We start from the raw sequence: 22,021 nt of genomic DNA, 5'->3' as shown, positions 1-22,021 counted from the left end.
ACCAGAATGTATTGTTTCTATTAATGACATTGTTCACTTACCTAATAGGAAAATGGCTGATTTAAATGAATGCGTAATGTTGTAACAAAAGTCCAGCGGTTTCAATGGAAACAGTAAACCAGTGTTTTTCAAACTTTGTACATTAAGACTCCTCTAAGAGGAAAAAATTTACCACCCACAAGAAAAAATAAATCAAAATAATGTTTGTCAAAGAGAAAAGGAAGAAAATATATGTTGCTCAGTGCCGTGATTGCATAAATTTCCTATATTTATTTTGCCGTCTTTCATTATTTCATGAAGAAAATGCTCTAACCCCCAAGCAGTTGAGGCAGATGACCGTTCACACTGAGCCTGGTTCTGCTGGAGGTCTTTCCTTTCCGTTAAAGGGGAGTTTTTCTTTCCACTGCTGCTTCATGCTTGCTCAATATGAGGGACTGCTGCAAAGCCATGGACAATGCAGACGACTGTCCCTGTGGCTCTAAGTGCTTTCAGGAGGAGTGAATGCTACTTGTTAAGATGGGGGTTTCTTAGATAGGACTTTTTTTGACCAATCTGTATGATTTTATTCAATTGACATTGTAAAGTGCCTTGTGATGACGTGTGTTGTGAATTGCTGCTATTTAAATTAAGAAAATAAGTGTGAAGTGATTATACACTGCTACCTCTCAATTAATCAATTTTGATTGACTTTTATTTTCATTTGTTTTCTTTTCCATGTTCTATTCGGTAGTGAGTAATGTTTTCTAGTAGTTTATTAAGTAGAATAATTACTGTAACAGGGAATTATCAGTTTAATAAAAACCAATTAGCGAAATTGTTTGTGATTATTTTGAGTCAGGAATTGAATGGTCTTTAAGAGTTAATACCTGAATAAACTGAGACATTTTCATTGGCTTGTGATAAAGGAGTAATGATTAAAACTTGAATTGCAATTATGATTAAAGTTGTCAACGTTTGCTGGACAAGTCTAACTCAGTCAGTACCTGGTTAGATAACCCTTTTCCAGTATAAATAAGTTAATAATAAATGCTTAATAAATCTTCATTAATAAACCAATTGTCAGTGCTAATCATTGCAAACGTATAGCCCTTGATCACAACCATTTGAAAGAATTTTCATTCTAGCTATCCTTTGATTTTGAATGATATATTATTCAATTACAATTTCCAACTATAATTAATAATATTCATAATCTAATAGGTGTAATTGCATAACAGTGGACTTAGTTTCGGAAAGCCACAGCTGCCCCAGGGCAGCCATATGGTAGAGAGGTAGGTTGTCAGTGAAGCACAGGAGCAGCAGCCTCCTGGCCAAGAAGGCATAGGGTGAAATGTAGGGTAGTGTGATTCTCCGACCAAGTCACAGTGTCGCAGGGCCTGCACTAGGTCCCAGAGCCCCCACCATGTTCTTATTGGCTACCTGAAATTATTGATGATGAATCAATGAGGTATTTGTTGGAAAATTCTCCTCTTTTCCCCCATCTGTGCTCAATTTCAATCAAAGATGTAATCTTGCCCTCGGTTTAAATGCATAATAACATCTTTAGAGGAAGATGACCATCAGTTCCTGTGTGATGATTAGATAATTGTTACCAGTGATTCTGGGTCCTCTTCAAGCAGCACTTTTCATCAGCCAAACCTCTTTAAGCGCTACTATTGTCTGTGCAGCTGAATATTTGTAGCCAGTTTGACTGATAGTTTTCCATGATGTAATTCTTCTCAAAATTGTCTGGTCATATAAAGTTCAAGATTTGATTCATTCACAGACTCTGTACCTCTATCTAAACCTTATCGTTCTAGCTATTGCAAAAGTTCATTTCAGTCTAAAATGGTTTGACTCAAATGTTACAACTTTGTTCTGCTTCACATGTAATCACATTTTGTTTGTAATTAACTGGAATATTATTAAACCAATTTACGTAGAATGAGCTTTGCTTTCATTTAGCTTCTGTGCTGACACTTTTCTGAACTTAAGATCCTTTCACAGTCCAGGACAAAATAAACTTAAGTTGAACATGTGCTGGCCATTCTTTATGCTGGGGGGGATTTAATAGAATCCAATACAACAACAATGCTTTAAAGGCCTAATCTCATCAATACAAACTACTTTCAATATTTTGTGTATTGTTGATAAAAAAAAAATATTTTGACACTAGCTAAACAGCTAGTGCATGTTTTGAAGAAAAGCAAACATATCAATGACAGGCCAAGATTGTGTGCACAAACAACAAGTGCTGACAGCGTACAGACATTTGGTATAAATATGTAAACTTTAAAGGATAGAAGGAACAGTATGCACACGTAAGTATATGTACAACCATTTGTATATAAAGAAAATAACAAAAATAAAAGCAGGTTGAGGTAGTGCAATATGCTCATTTTGTTTTATTGCAAAGTGGCTGTTTTTTTTTTAAGTACTGACCTGAAGGTAAGACTGAAAATCCACCTCCTTTCCGTCATTGTCCTGGACAAGACTAAAGACAGTGGCGTCATCTGCAAACTTCAGGGGCTTCACCGGCCGATCCGGTAAGGTGCAGAGAGAGGATGTGTGCAGCTTGAATGCACACTTAGGGGGCCCCAGTACTAATAGTTCTTGTACGGAAGATGAGCCGTATCAGTCAGTCAGGAAGCAGGTAATCCACTGACAGACACCGGTACTGTGGGTAAGCTTGTGGTGGACGATAACTGGGTTAACGGTGTTGATGGCCAAGCTAAAGTTCACAAAAAGGATCCTGGTGTATGTCCCTGGGTGGTTGAGGTGGTGCAGAAACAAATGTTTTCCTGGTAAGCAAATTGTATGTGTATATGTCCAGCAGGGGGCCTGTTATGTCATATAGACCTGCTTTAACACTGCTTTCACTCATTAGTCAACAGTCAGCTTATTTATTTACTGTATTTATCAGGACAGTGCATATTGATGTCAGTACACCAGTAACATGCAATTAGCCAAACACTAGATTTCATCTGTTGTCCTGTTTGCCAGTGGCACCCTAAAAGAAACAAAGTTTTATAAACAATGAATTAAACAACAGTTGAAACAACATATTAAGGCTGTGTTAGCCCATGGCATTATAGAAGTAGCAACAGGACTGAAGCAGTAATAAAAAGTAAAATTAGTCAAGAGAAGCAGCATGGCGGTGGTCAGGGGGCCTGGTTGTGTAGCAGCCTCACCTCTGTCAGTCTGCCACAGGGCAGCTGTGGCTACATACATAGCTCACCAACGTCAGGTTGTGAATGACTGATTGTAGTTTAAAATAGAGGGTGACACGGGATTGGATTTTCACTCCTGTCCAATCCAACTCGCACAGAAAAAAATTGTGTCCCGTCCCTATACCGGGCCAGAGTAGAAAAAAAAGTCCTGTCCCATCCTACTCCTGGTAAAATTACTCCCACTCCCATCCCGAATGACTCCCGCTTCTGCACCACTCCCATTCTTGTTGTCTTCATTAAGTTTTCTGGCAATACATTAAACCTAAATGTTTAGGCCCGTTTACACTACACATTTTTAACCGAGCCGAGACCAGTCCGAGCTCGGTAACCGAGATAACTCTTGTGTTTAAACGGTCAGCAGACTGAACCGGACCGCGCTAAACATAACCGGACCGCGCTAACTGCAGACCAGTTCCTGAGCAGGTCTCGGACTGGTTTTTTTATCCCGTTATCTGATAACGAAGAGCGCATGAGCAGACCGCGTCATGCCTTTACAGTCAGCTGACTGTCCACGGTTTTTCCGGCGTGTCTGGCTGCACGTCCCGATTCACACTCCATTCAGACAAATTTCAGACATTCATAATAATACTAGCTTCCTTACCGTGCCACACGGTTTCCAGTGATGATTCTGCTTAGCAGTGTGATGAACCTCAGCTTCTGTCGTTGTTTCCTGCGTCTGTAAATCCTTATTAGACGTTTGTTTGTCTTATCCACGTCTCAAAAGCCGACTCTGTCTAACCATAACATCCTGAATGTTACCGGTGCTGCCATTTTGATTTGATCGGTCCCGCCTTCAATCCCAGACAGCAGCAGTACCGCAGATCGTCACTAGGAGGCGAGGTGCAACCAAGGAACCGGGATAGTGTGGTGTGTGAACAGTCGTCTCAGCTTGGTTAACTGATCCAAGCTCGGACTGGTCTCGGCTCAGCTCGGTTAAAAACGTGTAGTGTAAAAGGGCCTTATATATCCCCTGTAGCTCGGGATGGCTGGAATGTGTCACCAGGTTAAGAGTTGACTGGGTGTCCCTCTTGGACCTGTTACCCCCTCAATCCAATGTCAGATAAGTGTAACAACATGGATGGATGATGGGAATCTGCTGTAGCAACACGTTGTGCACATTGGGATCTTTAATGCAGTGTAACAGAAGTTCCTATTGCGGTAGCATAGTGTGACATGTTCGAGTCCAGTATGGTGATGAAATTGCACAGTTTGTGCTAGACTTGTCTACTGTAGAACAACCTAAGTAAGGCTATACTGGTCCAGTCCAGGTATTTTGGAGTTTGAAATGGAAATGCAGTCTAGATGTCTAAACAAAAAACAGTGAAATAGCCCTTTAATGTAGCACCAATTGGAATGTATAAATATGAAACCAAATTCATCATTTTATTCCCTTTTTACTATGAAAATTAATTTAAACATATCCAACTATTTCCAGTGAGGACAAAGAACATAAAAACAAACAAAAGGCATACTATTTAAACCAAGAAATAAGCCAAAAAATAAATAATAATAAAAAACTTCCTTCTTCAAACCACCCCGTTGGAAGAACAAAAGAAAACAACATTAAAAATGAGGGAAGTTTTCTAATATTAATGGGACTGCTTTGAGCTTGTTGTAATATAGATGTGAAATAAATAGTAACAGAGCCTGTGTCTCATCACCAGCTGCAATTCATCACAAAACAATTATGTCGGAAACAAGGCCGCCTGCTTACCACTTTACTCCCAGCTGTGGCTTGTACCACTGAAAATGAGACAACCTACACACATATGCTGATAAATGAAAACTGTATCTGGCACTATAGAGCAGCAAAGTGTGGTAAAACTATTTTCTTCTTTAGGATGCTCAGAAAATCAGCCAAGTTTGTGTCAACAAGCAGATGTTTTATTGTTAACAAAGACGTGGCTTTCAGATGTCATCAGAGCTTTTGTTTTTACGCTTGTAAGTTTCTGTGGAATTTTTTAACTAAGCTGGGAGGTGCACTTTTAGTTTCACCACATATTTTAAACCAAAGCATTGTAGCAAATGTATTCCATAGGTACACACCAAGAAAATGCAAAAACAGGGAAATCCAGAAACAAAAATGAGGTCATGATCTTGGCAAGGCAGGCTCTTAAAAATGGTAAAACTTACTCATCAAGGCTTTCAATAGTCGGACAGCATTAAACTGTCGGAAACCAGAATATAAAGACAGGTAAACAGGTGCAGTCAATTAACTTAATCACACGTTACTCTATACACCTGAATAGAGTAACAGCCAGGGTTACCCCCAAGGTCCTGCTCTTGACGAACCTCTGGGTTGATCGGGGTGATGACGATGGAAATCTTTAATAAGAGTCAAGAATGAACGGGGCTGGAATCCATGAACATTCCCGCAGTCCATATCCTTTCTATTATACCAGGTAATGAACTCCACGACCCCTTCTTCTGGTAAAAGAGGAGGCGGCGGACAGTAATGATGGGCTTGCCATCAATGAATTGGGTGGTATCAAGGAAGGCTCAAAACGGTACTGGAGAAAACTGGACTGGATTCTCATAGAACATGGAAGTTGGAGTCTTACAGTCACTCAGTTCACCACCTTAAAAATAGGAAATGGCCACATAAAATGATGAGCCAGCTTGCGATTCTCCACTAGGAGGGGTAAGTCCTCAGTGGGAAGCCTGACCTTCTGACCTACTTGGTAATCGGGGGCTGGAGTGCAGCAATGTTTGGCAGACTTGGTGTATTCCTGGGACATCTTGAGAAGAATACATCTGGCCTTTCTTCATACTCTCTGGTACATAAAAAGCGGCGACAAGGGCTGATTATTGGGCTCTCTCTCTCTCTCTCTCTCTGTCTCTCTCTCTCTCTCTCTCTCTCTCTCTCTATATATATATATATATATATATATATATATATATATATATATATATATATATATATATATATAATCTGGACATATAGTTATATATTAATACACACCTATTTTTTTATAATACCTCAAAATCTATATACACACATCTATATCGAGAAACATCAAACAATAGCTCTCTGTTTTACCAATCTCTATCAATTAATCTATATAAATTTCACTACTCTCTGCCACATACAATATGGCGGTGACGTCGACGTGCAAACATGTGCCCAATGAGGCGTCTACGTATATATGTCTGTGTTTCACACAGTAAAGAAAACACTGGGAGCCACAAAATCCTTTCTGTTCTGTCTCTCTTCCAGCTCTTCACCCACCCTCCCCCCTCTCCTGCTTCTGCTACTATGTCTTGTCTTGCTAAGCACTTCATTTCACCCGAACTCTGAAAACAATGGATCTGGTAAACTGGTCTCGCAATGCTATTGATCACATTTTTTTGACTGGTAGGTAGCGAAAGGGGGACCCTTCCTGTCTCAATTTGACTCATCTCATGGGATACACCCTATATTCTTGGATGTAAAGCGGTGTGTCTTTCGACTTTGTCAGTGCTGGACATGGAGACGTACACATGTTTGGATTCGTGATACTTGAATTTCTACTTAATGGGTTTGCTGGATTTTTGATGTATCAGCAAATACAGCGGACGTCGGTAGCCATTTGGCCTTGATCAGTCTACCAGCTGCATATGACGCGATCACTAAGGCGTTGAACGAACAGACCCGGATGTTGTAGGAGCAGAGCCGAAAAGCTGGATGTGCTGGTACACAGACTGGCTTGGTAGTTGAACTCAAGGGGAGATGGGATAAAATCTGGAAGTGAAACGCGGAAAAGCCCAACAAATTTGAAATATTGGATTTGCCATTTGGAGCCAGCAAAGACTTAAAGCTGACGGGAATGTCAGTGCAGCTTATCTCTAACACTCCCGGATTGTTATAGCATAGAGTGCTTAGAGCTATCCCCTGCTCCCTCCTCCCCCGCTGACATCTGCGGATGCTTTCTGAATGGTTGGTCAGCTGATAACATCAAGGACAATAGCCTCTAGAGAGTGTTCACGGAAATATAAACACTTCACCCAAACAGACACACATAACTGATGCTCACAAAAATAGATGAACTTACATGCGACTAGTCTCCAATGTTTACCTTTCTGCTTTTATGCGTCACGTCTTATTTGTGCTTCTCGTGCCGAGGTTTTTGATATCTCAGACTGTATTCTGTATTAAGATAAAGTTTGAAATATGTGTTTTTTCCTCCCCCTATTGTGGCGCCTATCTGTCAACAGAATAATGGTAGTGTTATGAACTAGAATCAGGCAAACCCAGTATTCAAACCAAACAAGCGAGGTATAAGCAAAAAACAGGATTTAATAATAAAACAGGGACAGGCAAGGCTCAATGGTCAAAATGGCAGTCCAAAATCCGGTACACGAAAGGCAGTCCAAAACAGGCAAAAGTACAGTCAAGGCTAAGGCAAAAACTCCAAATATCCTAAGGCAGGTCCAGGTCAGAGAAACAGGTAATCAATAGTACAGGGCAGGAAAATCAGGTTCAGGGGTCAGGCTGGCTCAGAAGTCAAAAAGGCAATCCGGGTAATATCAACAGGTTATCAGAACAAGAACGCTGAACAAAACTCACCGAAGGCTCGTTAATGATCTGGTGGAGAACTAAAGACTGAGGCAGAACTATATAGTGAAGTGCACAGGTGAAATGGAGTGAAAACTAATTACAGGGAAACAGCTGGAACTAATCAGAGGCAGGGAAGTGACTGACAGAGAAGTGAACTGATAGGTTGGTGACTGCTGACAGGGGAGTGACAAGCTAATAGGGTAAAAACAGGGAGGTGAGCTGGCAGGTGAACAGAACTGAGCTAAAAGCTTACAGAACCCTAACAGATAGTATAACACAAAGAACAAAATCAAACCACAACAAAACTCAAACTATTCCATAATTCAAAACTAAGACAGAACCTAAAATCATGACAGAACCCCCTCCTTAAGGCCGGATTCCAGACGGCCTAAAGCAAGACAAAGAAGAAAGACTAGATCGGGTGGGTGGAGGGAGGTGCAGGACGGAGGGCTAGAGTCAAACAAATGTCCAAATACAAACTAAAACAAAGCAAGATGAGTCAAGTTCTCAGGCGGGCGTCCAGGAGGACGGCCCCGACAAGTCAGGTTCTCCGGCGGGCGTCCAGGAGGATGGCCCCGACGAGTCAGGTTCTCCGGCGGACGTCCCGAAGGACGGCCTCGGCGTGTCAGGTTCTCCGGCGGACGTCCCGGCGGACGACCCCTGAGAGACAGGTAATCCGGCGGGTGTCCTGTAGGACCGGTTAGCAAAGATGTCCGGCGGCCGGTGGCGGAGCAGGTCTCTCATAGGCCGGCGGCGGAGCATGTCTCTCGGAGACCGGCGGCGGAGCAGCAACCTCTGAGACCGGCGGCGGAGCAGGTCTCTCGGAGGCCGTCGGCGGAGCAGAAACCTCGGAGGCCATCGGCAGAACAGGACCCTCAGGAACCGACGCCTGGAGAGAGAGAGAACAGAGCCTGGCGCCGGACTAAAGGCTAGAGACAGCGCCGGACTAAGAGCTAGAAGAGACGCCTGGCTAAAGAGTTCAGGAGGCGCCTGGCTAAAGAGTTCAGGAGGCGCCTGGCTACAGAGTTCAGGAGGCACCTGGCTACAGAGTTCAGGAGGCGCCTGGCTACAGAGTTCAGGAGGAGCCTGGCTACAGAGTTCAGACGGCCCCTGGCTACAGGCTTCAGGTTCAGACGGCTCCTGGCTACAGGCTTCAGGTTCAGACGGCCCCTGGCTACAGGCTTCAGGTTCAGACGGCCCCTGGCTACAGGCTTCAGGTTCAGACGGCCCCTGGCTACAGGCTTCAGGTTCAGACGGCCCCTGGCTACAGGCTTCAGGTTCAGACGGCCCCTGGCTACACGCTTCAGGTTCAGGTTCAGACGGGACCTGGCTACAGGCTTCAGGTTCAGGTTCAGACGGGACCTGGCTACAGGCTTCAGGTTCAGGTTCAGACGGGACCTGGCTACAGGCTTCAGGTTCAGACGGGACCTGGCTATAGGCTTCAGGTTCAGACGGGACCTGGCTACAGGCTTCAGATGCTCCCAGACCCTTTAACACCCAGAACCTCATCAGTAACCCTTCCAGAACCTCCGACACAGAGAGCTTGGTCAGCTACTTGGGAAATTGGCTGTCAAGCCAAAGGTGAGGGGGTAAGAGCTTCAGAAGATGTCTGGAGATCTCCCAGTCTCCATGGTGCTCTGGGTGCTTGTCTTCTCGGCGCGAACCCCGACGGAGCTTGTCGTCTGGACGAGACCCCCAACGGAGCTTGTCGTTTGGACGAGGGCCGCGACGCCGCTTGTCGTCTGGACGAGGGCCACGACGCCGCTTGTCGTCTGGACGAGGGCCACGACGCCGCTTGTCGTTGCGGCCTGCAAGAGGGCTCGTCTGAACCCCCTCCTTGTGGACCAGTGGTAGACCCTCCTGGGTTCCCACGTCGCAGACTGGCGGCAGACCCTCCTGGGTTGCAGCGTCTTGGGCTGGCTGCGGACCCTCCTGGGTTGCAGAGTCTTGGGCCGGCTGCGGACCCTCCTGGGTTGCAGCGTCTTGGGCCGGCTGCGGACCCCCCTGGGTTGCAGCGTCTTGGGCCGGCTGCGGACCCTCCTGGGTTGCAGCGTCTTGGGCCGACTGCGGACCCTCCTGGGTTCCCACGTCACAGACTGGCGGCAGACCCTCCTGGGTCCAAGCGTCGCAGACTGGCGGCGGGCCCTCCTGGGTTGCAGCGTCTTGGGCCGGCTGCGGACCCTCCCGGGTTGCAGCGTCTTGGGCCAGCTGCGGACCCTCCCGGGTTGCAGCGTCTTGGGCCAGCTGCGGACCCTCCCGGGTTGCAGCGTCTTGGGCCGGCTGCGGAGACTGTGCTGCTTTAAAGCTGCCGGAAGCCGGCACTGGAGCTGAGGTAGAGGGCAGGTCCTCTGGGACAGGTGCAGGTGCCGAGGCGTCGGCTGGACCCTTGGGGACAGGATCGAGTCTACTATAGAAAGCCTGGAGAGCTGCTCTATAGTGCCCCTCAACCTCCTTTAATTTAGCCTCCAGCTCCTCTGAATACTGCCTGAAAAGAGCCTCCCTAAGGTGTTTAATAATAGGGGCAAAAGTTCTTATCTGGTTCTCCAGAGCCAGATCCTCAGCATCACGGGCGCCACCAGGAGGCGCTGTGGGCTGCTCAGCTCTGGGGAGCACCGGACTCCGATCCACTGGGCAGGAAGTGGCAACGGACGGGCGCGGTACTGGCTCGCCTGTCGGTCGAACAGAACGGGTGAGGGCGCGACCCACAGGTTTCCGTCCCCTCCTCCGACGGCAGGACGGCAGGACTTGCTGGAGGTTTAACTCTTTCGGTAGAGCGGCGATCGGCGGAGCCCACAGCGTTCCCTGCATCTCCTCTTCCGGAGGGAGAGAGAGAAAAAGATCCGGGCGAAGATCCCGCACCACCTCCGCTTCGACCTCCAAAAACAAAGTTGGGTCAGGATAAAACCCATGGGCAGAGCCGACAGCGGTGTCGCTGGGTGAGTGATCCCTACTATTCTGAGCAGAACCTGAATTTGTTAAAAACAGCCCTCCCAAGCGTAGGCTCCGAGCAGGCAGCGAGTCACTGCTGCTGCGGCTACTGGAGAGATGGCATCTGGGACCGACACCAGGGGGACAGAACGCCAATCTGGAACCCTCCAAAGCCATAGTTTGTGGAGGGGGGGAAAAAAAGGCAAAAAATTTAAGGGGAGAGAAAAAAAAAAAAAACCTCTACAAGCTCGTTTGGCGATAGGTTTTAGGTGGGCCAGATCATTCTGTTATTAACTAGAATCAGGCAAACCCAGTATTCAAACCAAACAAGCGAGGTATAAGCAAAAAAAAACAGGATTTAATAATAAAACAGGGACAGGCAAGGCTCAATGGTCAAAATGGCAGTCCAAAATCCGGTACACGAAAGGCAGTCCAAAACAGGCAAAAGTACAGTCAAGGCTAAGGCAAAAACTCCAAATATCCTAAGGCAGGTCCAGGTCAGAGAAACAGGTAATCAATAGTACAGGGCAGGAAAATCAGGTTCAGGGGTCAGACTGGCTCAGAAGTCAAAAAGGCAATCCGGGTAATATCAACAGGTTATCAGAATAAGAACGCTGAACAAAACTCACCGAAGGCTCGTTAATGATCTGGCGGAGAACTAAAGACTGAGGCAGAACTATTTAGTGAAGTGCACAGGTGAAATGGAGTGAAAACTAATTACAGGGAAACAGCTGGAACTAATCAGAGGCAGGGAAGTGACTGACAGAGAAGTGAACTGATAGGTTGGTGACTGCTGACAGGGGAGTGAGCTGGCAGGTGAACAGAACTGAGCTAAAAGCTTACAGAACCCTAACAGATAGTATAACACGAAGAACAAAATCAAACCACAACAAAACTCAAACTATTCCATAATTCAAAACTAAGACAGAACCTAAAATCATGACAGGTAGCGCCCTGTGGCAGTATGGCCTCAGTAAATCGTCTCCCCAGTTGTACGGATGGCGGTTGTACTGAAACAGTAATTTCCCTCTGGGATTATTAAAGTATATCTGATTCTGATTCTCATTCTGAAGTTTGAAATGAAATAACACTGCATATAACAGGTTTTTTTTTTGTCTTTGTGCTATGTATAAACAAACTATACAGTGTTACATTTATGAAATCAATGAACGACTACAGAGAAAATGAAATAACATTTCTGCATGCAACGAAACATTTTTAACTCCGAAAAATAGACGTTGGGTTGAAGGTTAAGTAAAATACTCAATGTCTATTTGAGTCCTTGTAGTAATGGAAAAAAAATAATGCCAAACTTAAATTATCCACTGGCAGCAAACAGATTGCCGTCCTCTCTGCGTGCTGTCATCCTTTTACTGCCGCTGTGCAGTCAGCCGTCAACCTGAATAATAAAATGTCTATTTTACTGAACAATAAAAAAATGAATATATGCAAAATAATAGAAAATAAAATACTGATCATACTTGGTCAATGTGATTTCTGCTCCTGCACCTCAGCGCACAGCGTCTGCACATCGGGGCTGTATGCGGTCACCTTCATCTTCACACAGGATTGTAAGCTGTCATCTGTGAGGTGTGTGCGGTGTTTGTTTTTAATAAAGATCATGTTTGAGAACACCTGCTCACACACATATGTGGATCCAAAGATCAACAGGTCTCCAAGTGCATACTTTTTCATGGTGACATAAATGTTGGGGATAGCATTCAAGTTTTGAACAAAAGTTTGTCTGGTTTGGGGAGGTTTTCAATATCACACCATTTGTGATTGAAAATATCACAAATGGTGTGATATTTTCCTGTGTTTCACCCCAGCCTTCCGACGTGAAACATCTTCAAGGTCCGCTGTCAAGCGCTTGTGCTTGAACACCAACATGTCTTTGTCGGCTATGTCAGCCAGTTCCATCTCAAGATCAGGTGGACTCACCCCGGAAATGCTGTCATATTCAAAATGGATGGATTGAGGCTTAGAGGAGTGACAGGGAAGGATAATGTTTTTTTTTCCTCTCTGAACTCACTGAATCGTTTCCCGAATGATGTTTGCATTGCGATCACTGCAGAATGTAAATATTCCAAATTCATCATGTGAGCTTCTCTGAACTCTCTCAAACTGGGTAAGTGTGACAGTGTACCTTTCTGTAAATCTCTGGCAAGCACTGTCAACTTGCGCTCGAATGGCAAAAAACTCCTCCAACATGTGCAGGGCTGTGTGTCCTTTATCCTGAAGAGCTGTGTTCAGCGCTGTCATGTCTGCCAAGAAGTGTACCCTTTCCATCCAGTCTTGCTGTTTCTGCTCAGGAAATGAGAGCCCTTTGCTACCACAGGAAGGTTTTCACTTCTTCTAGACACGCCGGAAAGAGTTTCAGCACGTTGCCTCTGGACAGGCACCGGACTTTGTTGTGCAGCAGGAGACCAGAATAGGTGCTTTCCAGCTCCTCCAGTAACGAACGGAACTGACAGTGATTTAAACCTTTCGCTGTTATTTTGTTCACCATCTCAATGACAACGTTCATTACTTCTGTGCAATCTGGAGGAAATATTTGTGCACACAGTGCCTCTTAGTGCAGGATGCAGTGAAAAGTCAGCAACTGTCTGTCCAGCGACTTCTGCAGTAAAGCCACAAAGCACTTGTGCGCTCCTGTCATACTCTGTAGCCACGACACCATGTAGGTGGTGTTTATCTAGACAGCCTCACAGATGTCCTCCCCCCGTGTTTGGCCTTTTAGTGGTATAAACTCGATAATTTCTTCTAGTGGCCCAGTAGAGTTTACATACCGGCAGAACAGCGCTATTTGTTCAATATCACCTTTGTCTTTAGATTCATCACAAGCAATTGAGTAAGCCACAGCTGAATTGATGTATTTAATTTGCTGTCTGGTGATGTCTTCTGCCATTTTTATGGTTCTGTCCTTAACAGTCTTTGCAGCAAGGGGCATATCCCTCTTGTTTTTAATGTCCGTGAATAGATGTTCTGAAATCTTAATGAAAGATTCCTTTATATATTCTCCATCTGGGAACGGCTTCCCTTGCCTCACTATTTCCTGAGTGACAACAAAACTAGCATATGCACTTGAATTTGCTGACTCCATCTATTTCTTAAAGTGGATGGAGTCACCGCTGCCGGCCGCCAAGAGCCCTACTGCTTCGCCGGCCTCCTGAGGCCCTGCTCCGCTGCTGGCCGCCTCAGACTCTACCTCGTCGGGGTCGCCCTCTGGGCCTCCTTCTGGTCTTCAGTCATCTCCTGAGCTCCCCCAGTTGTCTCCAGAGCTCCCCAGTGGTCACCTGAGCTCTCCAGCGCTCCTCAGTCGACTCCCGAACCTCTCAATGGTCCCCAGCGGGTTACTGAGCTCTTCCGGGTGTCTACCTCCGGGTCGGCCACCTGATCTTTTGTTCATTTTGACTTTGGCCCACCATCCCAAGCCTCCCTCCGTTCGCCCCGTCTGGGTTGTTTTGTGTTGGACTCTAGCCCTCCTTCCTGAGCCTCCCTCTGCCCACCCTGTCCGGCTTGTACTTTTTTGGATTTTGGACTTGTCGTTTTCCTTTTTTTGAGGTCGTCTGGGAGCCGCCCTTGAGGAGTGGGTGATGTCAGGGTTCAGTTTTTGGCCTTCCTCTCTCTGGACACTTCTAGACTTTCCCAGATCACTTCCACCTCCTGCCTCTAATTAAGGTTACTCAGTCCACCAACCTACATAAACCCTCCTCAGTCTGATCATCCCCGCCGGAAAGTCTTCGTCATCATTCTCCCTTCTGTCTACCTTCCCTGCGCCGGCCTTCTTCCCTCTTCCGTCATCGTCCTGCCCCCATTATTGGCTTCGCCGCCTGTCTCCATCACGTCCGCCTGCTCCTGCCGTCATCTCCCACCTGCTCCAGCCTGGTACAGCCCTCTGGTTACCATCATCCACAACCCATCATCCTTCAATAAAACTCTTAAAATGTGGCTCTGTGAGTGGCTGAATTCGGGTTCACTAGATCAGTTCCTGACAACAGGGGCAAGGAATACAAAGTATTTGTGACTCTACAGGCCCTGGATTCAGTTCCGGGGCTATTTCAAGTACATTCAAGACATGTAAAATTGTACTATTGACAGACTTATGGTCAGCAGGTTCCTTTAGCTGCCTTAAACGAAAACACTGAAACACTTCACATCCGCAATTTGCATTAAGCTTGGCTCATAGTCTGTGGCAACAGCGCAATACATCAAGCATACCGTGACGGTTTAGGACCGTCCTCCTTCTAAAACCTACTTTATTCTATCCAAGCTAGAAAATGTAACAAAAAAATGTATAATAATAATAATAACAATGAATTTACGTATAGCTGTCTTATGCTCACTGGAAAGGTTTCTCAGATTGGATTTGGAGACACAAGCAGCACATATGTTGGGTCTCGGGGTGGCACAGTTTTACTTCAGTTCAGGAAGCAAAAATTTTGAAAACCGCATTTAGTCGGCTGGAAAAAAATGAGGATCCCTTTGTCTTCTCTGAAAAGCCCCTTAGATTTTCTAGTACCAGAGTCCACTTAGCATCCGATCATCGATCTTTAACAGAGTTGGAAATCAGCTCAGAGCTTTCTTATTTGAAGGAATTAGCTTGGGGAGGGAGAACTTGCCAGCAAGTTTAAAAAAACAAACCAAAAAAACAAAAAACAGTTAACATGCTCTCATAATATGTTGCTAAGAGAAAGGAGCATTGTTTGAAATCCGCTTCTTGCACCCTGGGGTGCGCGAGCTGAAATCTGTAATGGCAGTTTGTTTTTTCCCCACACCATAAAGACGTGTAAATAAACATTTCCTTTGTGAAAATTAAGATTAAACAGCAACTTTTATAAATAAATAAAATGTATTGACATCAAAATCTATTTATTTTTAAAAGTCTTGTTCTACGCTTCATTTTAAGATAAATTTATCTTCTTCTACGCGTGGTGCTTCATATGCGCACCCAACTTGTGCCATCTACTTCATTCATTCTCACAAATATGCTCAATGGGGTACCGCGCGCGAGCTATTTTTAGAAACACAACGTCACGATGACGTCACATCACGTGGTAGGCAGTGGGGCAAACTCCGGAAACCCGTCGCTGTTTTGCTGTAAAAGAGCTGTGCGTTACCCTTGCTTTTACTCGGTAAAACGACTGCTTTTTCCAAATCTAAGACCATGGTTTTTAAACATTGTTGCTATGGAACGTGCAACAGCGACTCGAGGTACGCTGATCGGCCGCATATGAAGGATGTTTTCTTCAAGACTGCCAAGAAGAAATGTGTGCGCTGGGACCGGGGCGGTCGGCCTACACAACAGTTCAACCCGGAAAAAGTTACCAAATTCAAGTACATATGTAGCAAGCATTTTGTCGGAGGAAAGGGCACAACCGAAGAACATCCTGACCCAATTCCAGCGACATCAAGTCAAGGTAAGAGTATTTTGGTGGCCGACATGTTAATAAAGTAGCGCCTGCTACCATGACAGCATATAGGCTATCATGGTAGCAGGCGCTAACATGATAGCCTGCTACCAGGATAGCTTACTCAAAAACATTTCAAATGAGACAAACATTAAACATATACCCATTCCTGGACGGTGATTGCAAACAACAACAAAAAAAACGGCCGACGCTGCCATGATCGCCGCGCAGGAAAAAAAAAACAAAGCTTACCGTTCATCAACTCGGCCAGTTTTCCAGTCTTTTTAAGCCCTCGACACTCAAGCCATCGTTTGAGCTGAAGGTTGGTGTGTTCTTCGACAGTGCGACCAGTAAACCGTGTGCCTGGGACATCGTCTTGGGAAAGTTTAACGGCTGTAAAGTCGGTCATATCCGTTATCCGTGCGTTCTCTCCTGTATGCGTTCTCTCCTGTATGCCCTACCTAAGCGGCAAAAGGGGCGTTGCTCTTGAGACGGTGACGTCACGTGCGCGGTACCCCATTGGCTGAAATCAGGGAATTGGAGGCAACAGACGAGTGAATTGCAAACCAATGACAAATGTCAATGTCAGTGATAAATGTCTCTCCGGCTCTTTCCTAGCTTCACGTCGTGTACGTCAGTAGAAGGACAATTGAATTGGGGCCGAAAGTTTTATTTACAAGATTAAATCGAGCGACACAGTCTCTCTTCCGATCGCGAAGCGCCTACAAACTGCGCTGCTCATGGTGCCGTGACTCTGAACCTCTTCAAGCACTTAAGCGCATTACTCGCCCACACCCGCTGCAGCCTCCGCTGCAGCGGGTGTGTGTGTGTGTGTGTGTGTGTGGGGGGGGGGGGGGGGTGGAGTGGTAGACGTGATTTCTTGACTATGCTCACGCACAGAGCTGCAATACGTGTCATTGTGATTCAGACAGGCACAGTTCATTTTACAGATGCGGTTTTAGCGCGTATTCAGACTGGGGCTAACCGGCGTTAGGGCTGAGGGGACATTAGGTGTGTTGTTATGGGCGTGTTTACCTGCTGAATGTAACCGCTGTCAAAGTTTTTATTTCTCTGAATAATAACATATTTATGGAGCGCTCTGTTATTGTTACTGTGGTCTGCTCTATCAAAGCTCTCTCTCTCTCTCTCGCTCGCTCGTCATCGGACACAAATCAAAGTTCCTCGTGTTTGTATTTTGCGACGTAAATCGTGAGTCAGACTCAGATTAAGAAGCTGGTGCACGAAAAAAACTAAGCGAGAACACACATAGGTAGATCATCAGAGTTTAATTCCTTGCTTCAGAGACGTTTCAGGTTGTGGAGGTGTGACCGATCTGAGCGTCTCTTTCTTTCTCTTGCTCCAGGCTGAGCCACTGATGCACCTGCAAAATCCTCAGGATTCTGTTGTGGATGTCGCAACTTTATTACAATTTAATTTAAATTATGTTCTAATTTTATTCCCACAACTTTTTTTATGATGGTTGTATCTATGTAACTGCAACAGATTTTTTTCTTCTTGGGGGTTGGGGGTGTGCGCCAAGCCGGTTGGGACACTGAAGGGGGTGCGCGGCTAAAAGAGTTTGGGAACCCCTGTCCTACACCAATAAAACAAAAGTATACTAGTATAGAGTATTGCCAATTTTATCCCTTCAAACATGGTGAGTGATTCCCCCCTAATGCTGCTTCTTTTTCTCCAGGTTTCCTGACAGTGACAAGGAGGACAGCAAAGAATGGTCTGTGATGTTGATTGGTTGCCCTTCCCTTGAGAAGAAACCGGTGCCAGTTGAGGTTAATTCCTGCAGACTAATTGTGAGCCACCATCAGAGCCAAGGAGCAAGGTGTCTGGACTTCTGTTTCATGCTTGGTTGAATTATGGTGTCTACAGCCCGGAGGAAACAGTGACTTTATTTCATTTACCAGGAGATTTGATGAAGTCCAATGAATGGATTTTTTTCTTTGTCGTGTCAAAAAATGACCAGAAGCAGTGATGAGACATTTATAGAGTTATTAGAGAAAGGAGAACATTGTGAAAGCAAAGAAAAGATGTAATTTAGTAAATTGCCCACACAGTCTGGTTCCCATGACATTTTATACTGCTATGTGCTCTAGATTCTTGCGGTCTTAGAGAAACACAGACTACGCGCAAGCACAGAGGAGCATGCTTTATTCACAGTCAACTGATAAATGACAAACAACTGTGGTGATTTTTTTAAAGTATAATCTGAGCTGCAAATCTGAATTTATGGCAGATTATGTCGAAATGTTGACAGTAAGACTCTTATACATGCAAACATCCCCACCAGCGTCTGGTTAAAGGTTACTTAGCAAGTTGTTCAGAAATCACATGCTTTTTGAAAACTACAGTGAGCTTTTGGCCTCATTCAGATGGAATGTGTGATACACCAATCAGAATTAGTGAATCTGATTTTCAAACATGGACATGATTTTTAACCATAGTCCATATAAATCTCTTGGGTTGAGGTCAAGACCAGTCCAGAAGCTCAAGGTCACCCTCTTCTATCCATTCCAAACTCAGTTTGGATATGTGTTTGTAATCATTGTCCTGTTAGAACAACCACCTGTGTCCAGGTTTTAACCATCTATGAGGAGAATTTGAGGGGAAATTCAAAAACTTAGAGGTAGTCCATTTTAATTATGCCCTCTACTGCAATACACCAGTATCACTGGCAACAAAACAAATCCTCAACAAGATGTGACCACCAGGCTTGAGAGTTGGTAGTGTTCATAGTTTTAAAGGCCTGACCTTGACTCCTCTAAACATTCTTCTTGTCATCCTGGAAAAATATCAAATCTTGTCTCATCTGACTCTTACACTTTTTTTCTCCAAATAAAATCAGGGAGTTGCAAAATTAATTCAAACCTGAAAATGTCAGTTATGGAGCAGACACTTCTTTCTTGGACCAATCCCTCTCAGTTGATGTTAAACCAGCTTCAGTGTGGACAATGAAATCGCCGTTCCAGTAACTTGTGTTAAACCTTGGGCACAAGCTGATTGCTAACAGGATATAGATCCAAAACTCATGACAAAACTGACTTGGAACCATTAAAGCAGACTGACATTGAGCTACCAGAATGACTCTGACCACAACCGTGCTGAAAATTAATGAACTATCCCTAAAACCTGAATACTTGACAGGAAACCAACTAGTTTTAATGAACCTGTCTGATTCATGGGGAGTGCTGACCTAGTGGTTAGAGCAGGTCGCTTGCGTCTTAGGAAGGCTGCAAGTTACCCATTCCAATCCCACCGTCTCTTACTCTGGGTTCCTGAGCAAGACCCTTAGCTCCAGAATGCTCCCCGGGAGCTGCAAAGTGACAGCCCATTGCTTCCTACGGGATGGGTTAAATACAGAGGACTGATTTTTTTTAAATAAATGTTGGAATGAAGGAAAAAAAGATGATTATGTTACTGGCTTAATTCTGATGATGTAGTCAAATATCTAGCCAAACCTCTGGCAGAAGCCAGTTGAGGGCTGACATAAAGTTTGTGTGATTTATGTATCAGGTTGACAAATCAAATCCATATTAAGGTTTATAACTGCATTAAGATCTGGAACCATATAATAATTCCTTACATAACAAAAAAGGGTTTACAATGCTCAGAAACAAGTTTAAAAGGCTTTTAATAGATTTTTCGTCAAAATTTTACTTCACAAAGGTCCGGCTGTGAAAGAATGGACTGAATCAGAACGTGTTCATGATTAAACACGTATCTGTATGATGACAAATGAAGCTCTTTGTTTCAGCTGGGCTATTCAAGCCGACTGGGATATATAACATCACAGTGACGATGCCTGGTTTCATGAATGAACAGAGGTAGCCCAACATATCAGAGCCACTGATAAATATTCCAATATTTTTCTTTTTGTTTTCCTTAAAACTGTGGTTGAGATCCTAAGGATGGTGAGACCCTGGATGTGTTTGTGAGGAATACAGCATAGACATCATAGAACATCACGGAGCAAAAAGCTCTAACTGATCTGAGGCTGTGTGAAGCTGAGCAGATCTGTAAACAAAATGCATGTGGGTCACTTAAACTGTCTGCACCACCAGATGTCTAGAGGGACACAGAGATAAAGAAGGTATCGCTGCAGGCAGCTCCTCTCTCTTCAACTCACTATTAGTACATAAATATTTCAGAAACAATGAAACTGGTAAAGTTTGTATCCTGACTTAAGAGCTTAACACAAAAAATAGCATGTAATATCAGCTATTGGCTACGCTGATGTTTTAATATTGATGTTGGCCTTTAAAAAAGCAATATTATTTGTTGGCCAAGGATTTAACCTATCATATAAGTTAAATCTTTGGTCAACAGACCACACTCCTTAATTAGAAGTGTTTTATTTTGGGGTAAAATCAAGGTCTGAGCTGAGTAAATCAAGATTGTTTATGCCATTGCTTTCAAAAAGTCACAGTCACAGAGTTTTCTGTTTTATTTTTGAAAACCGAAAAGATTCATCATAACTTTGTCATAACTGGTAGAAATGCAGTCGGCTGGTTGAATTTTAATAAATTAAACAGTTTGACACCAAATGCTAAGCTATTGTTTCTATATGAGCAATTTACGTCTGTGTCCAAGTATAAAGGTCTCTATCCAAAAAATCTACAAATTGTAACTCTAACAAAGTAAAGCTATTACTGTTCAATGATTCTTACACAAGGTTTGTTTTGTTCTTTTTTCTTGGCAGGGAATAATTATGGGTTTACTTTTTAATGATATTTAATTAACTTTCTGTGTCTGATATGCATTAGTTTTTATATAAATAGAATTATGTTTTTCTCTAAGAAATCTTTGTGGTGGGCAAAAATAATGAGTTCCCATGTAAAACAAGTAGTATCGCAGAGTTGAATGTTTGCTTAAGCCATAGCACATGTGTTTTGGTAGTCTTCATGTCCAGCCATATTCTGTTCACTTATTGTTATCCCACCATTTCTCCTGCTGAGAGTTTAAACAGTGTTTTTGACCATTACATTTGTTAGTTCCTGATGATCCATCTCTTATTCAGTTATCACCACCCCAGCTTAAATAGCTATCAGTTTAGTCAGCCTTTTTTTAAATCCATGGGTTTACCTGCCAGTTAGGGTGAGAGTCCCTGATCTTTAATCCCTGGAAGTTTTCCATTTTACTAATCTACTGTTTAAGATTGTCTAGCCTACCTCCTACTTTGGTCTTCCACAACTACAATAGCATATGGATGTTTAGTGAAACAGCTATATTTGTTGTTTTGTTTTAAAGAGCAGTAGCTTCCTAACAGCTTGTTACTACAGCCAGATATATTTAGGATGTTCCATTTGGCTTTTGGAAAGGTTATGTTTATGTACGTTGACTTACTATGACCTTTGTTATAAATAGCCATGGACTTTTATGTCATTAGCCATCAAATCCAGGGATACCAGAGCACTAGATGTCAATGTTCGTGTGCTACACTAACACACGAGTCAAATGGTGGGGTCATTAGCCGGACTCTAGAACTTGATGAGGAGATATCTTAAAAATAAGTGTCTCAGCCATTTGATTCAGTTATGTTGGACTGAATCGCAGAACACCAATTCCAAGGACTGTGTCATGAACTATGCATGTTTGTGTCTTGATCTTGTGATGTACCAGAGGGCTGTTTCACAAGAGCAGAATTTGGAAATCCAGGATAAGAGATAAAGCCAGGCTTGACTTAATTGTGATCAGTGCCTCCTGACTATCCGTTTCTCAAAGGCCAAACCAGGCTCAGGACATGCAACTATCTAAGGCCAGGTTTAAAGGAGCTATAAGTAATACTGACATCTTGTGGCTTAAATCGGTCCAACAGCTTGCCAAACACAACTTAGACACTTAGACAAACTTTATTGTCATTTTGTATGCATAGAGTGCATACAAAACGAAATGTCGTTGCATACAGCTTACGACAATGTAATGAG

General features: G+C 44.0%; 1 protein-coding gene across 1 annotated transcript in view; it reads left to right on the top strand.

The window, feature by feature from the left end:
• Nucleotides 1-20,890, top strand: part of LOC105927018 (chemokine-like protein TAFA-5) — a 69,806-nt gene extending 48,916 nt beyond the window's left edge. Inside the window, exon 4 of the mRNA XM_036145685.1 lies at nucleotides 17,782-20,890. Within this exon, the coding sequence (XP_036001578.1) occupies nucleotides 17,782-17,790 (9 nt within the window). The 3' untranslated portion in view covers nucleotides 17,791-20,890. The remainder of the gene's footprint in view (nucleotides 1-17,781) is intronic.
• The last annotated feature ends 1,131 nt before the right edge of the window (nucleotides 20,891-22,021 follow it).

Source organism: Fundulus heteroclitus, chromosome 2 (genome assembly GCF_011125445.2).
Source record: "Fundulus heteroclitus isolate FHET01 chromosome 2, MU-UCD_Fhet_4.1, whole genome shotgun sequence".
Classification (NCBI taxonomy): domain Eukaryota; kingdom Metazoa; phylum Chordata; class Actinopteri; order Cyprinodontiformes; family Fundulidae; genus Fundulus; species Fundulus heteroclitus.
This window is presented reverse-complemented; position numbering and strand designations above follow the sequence as displayed.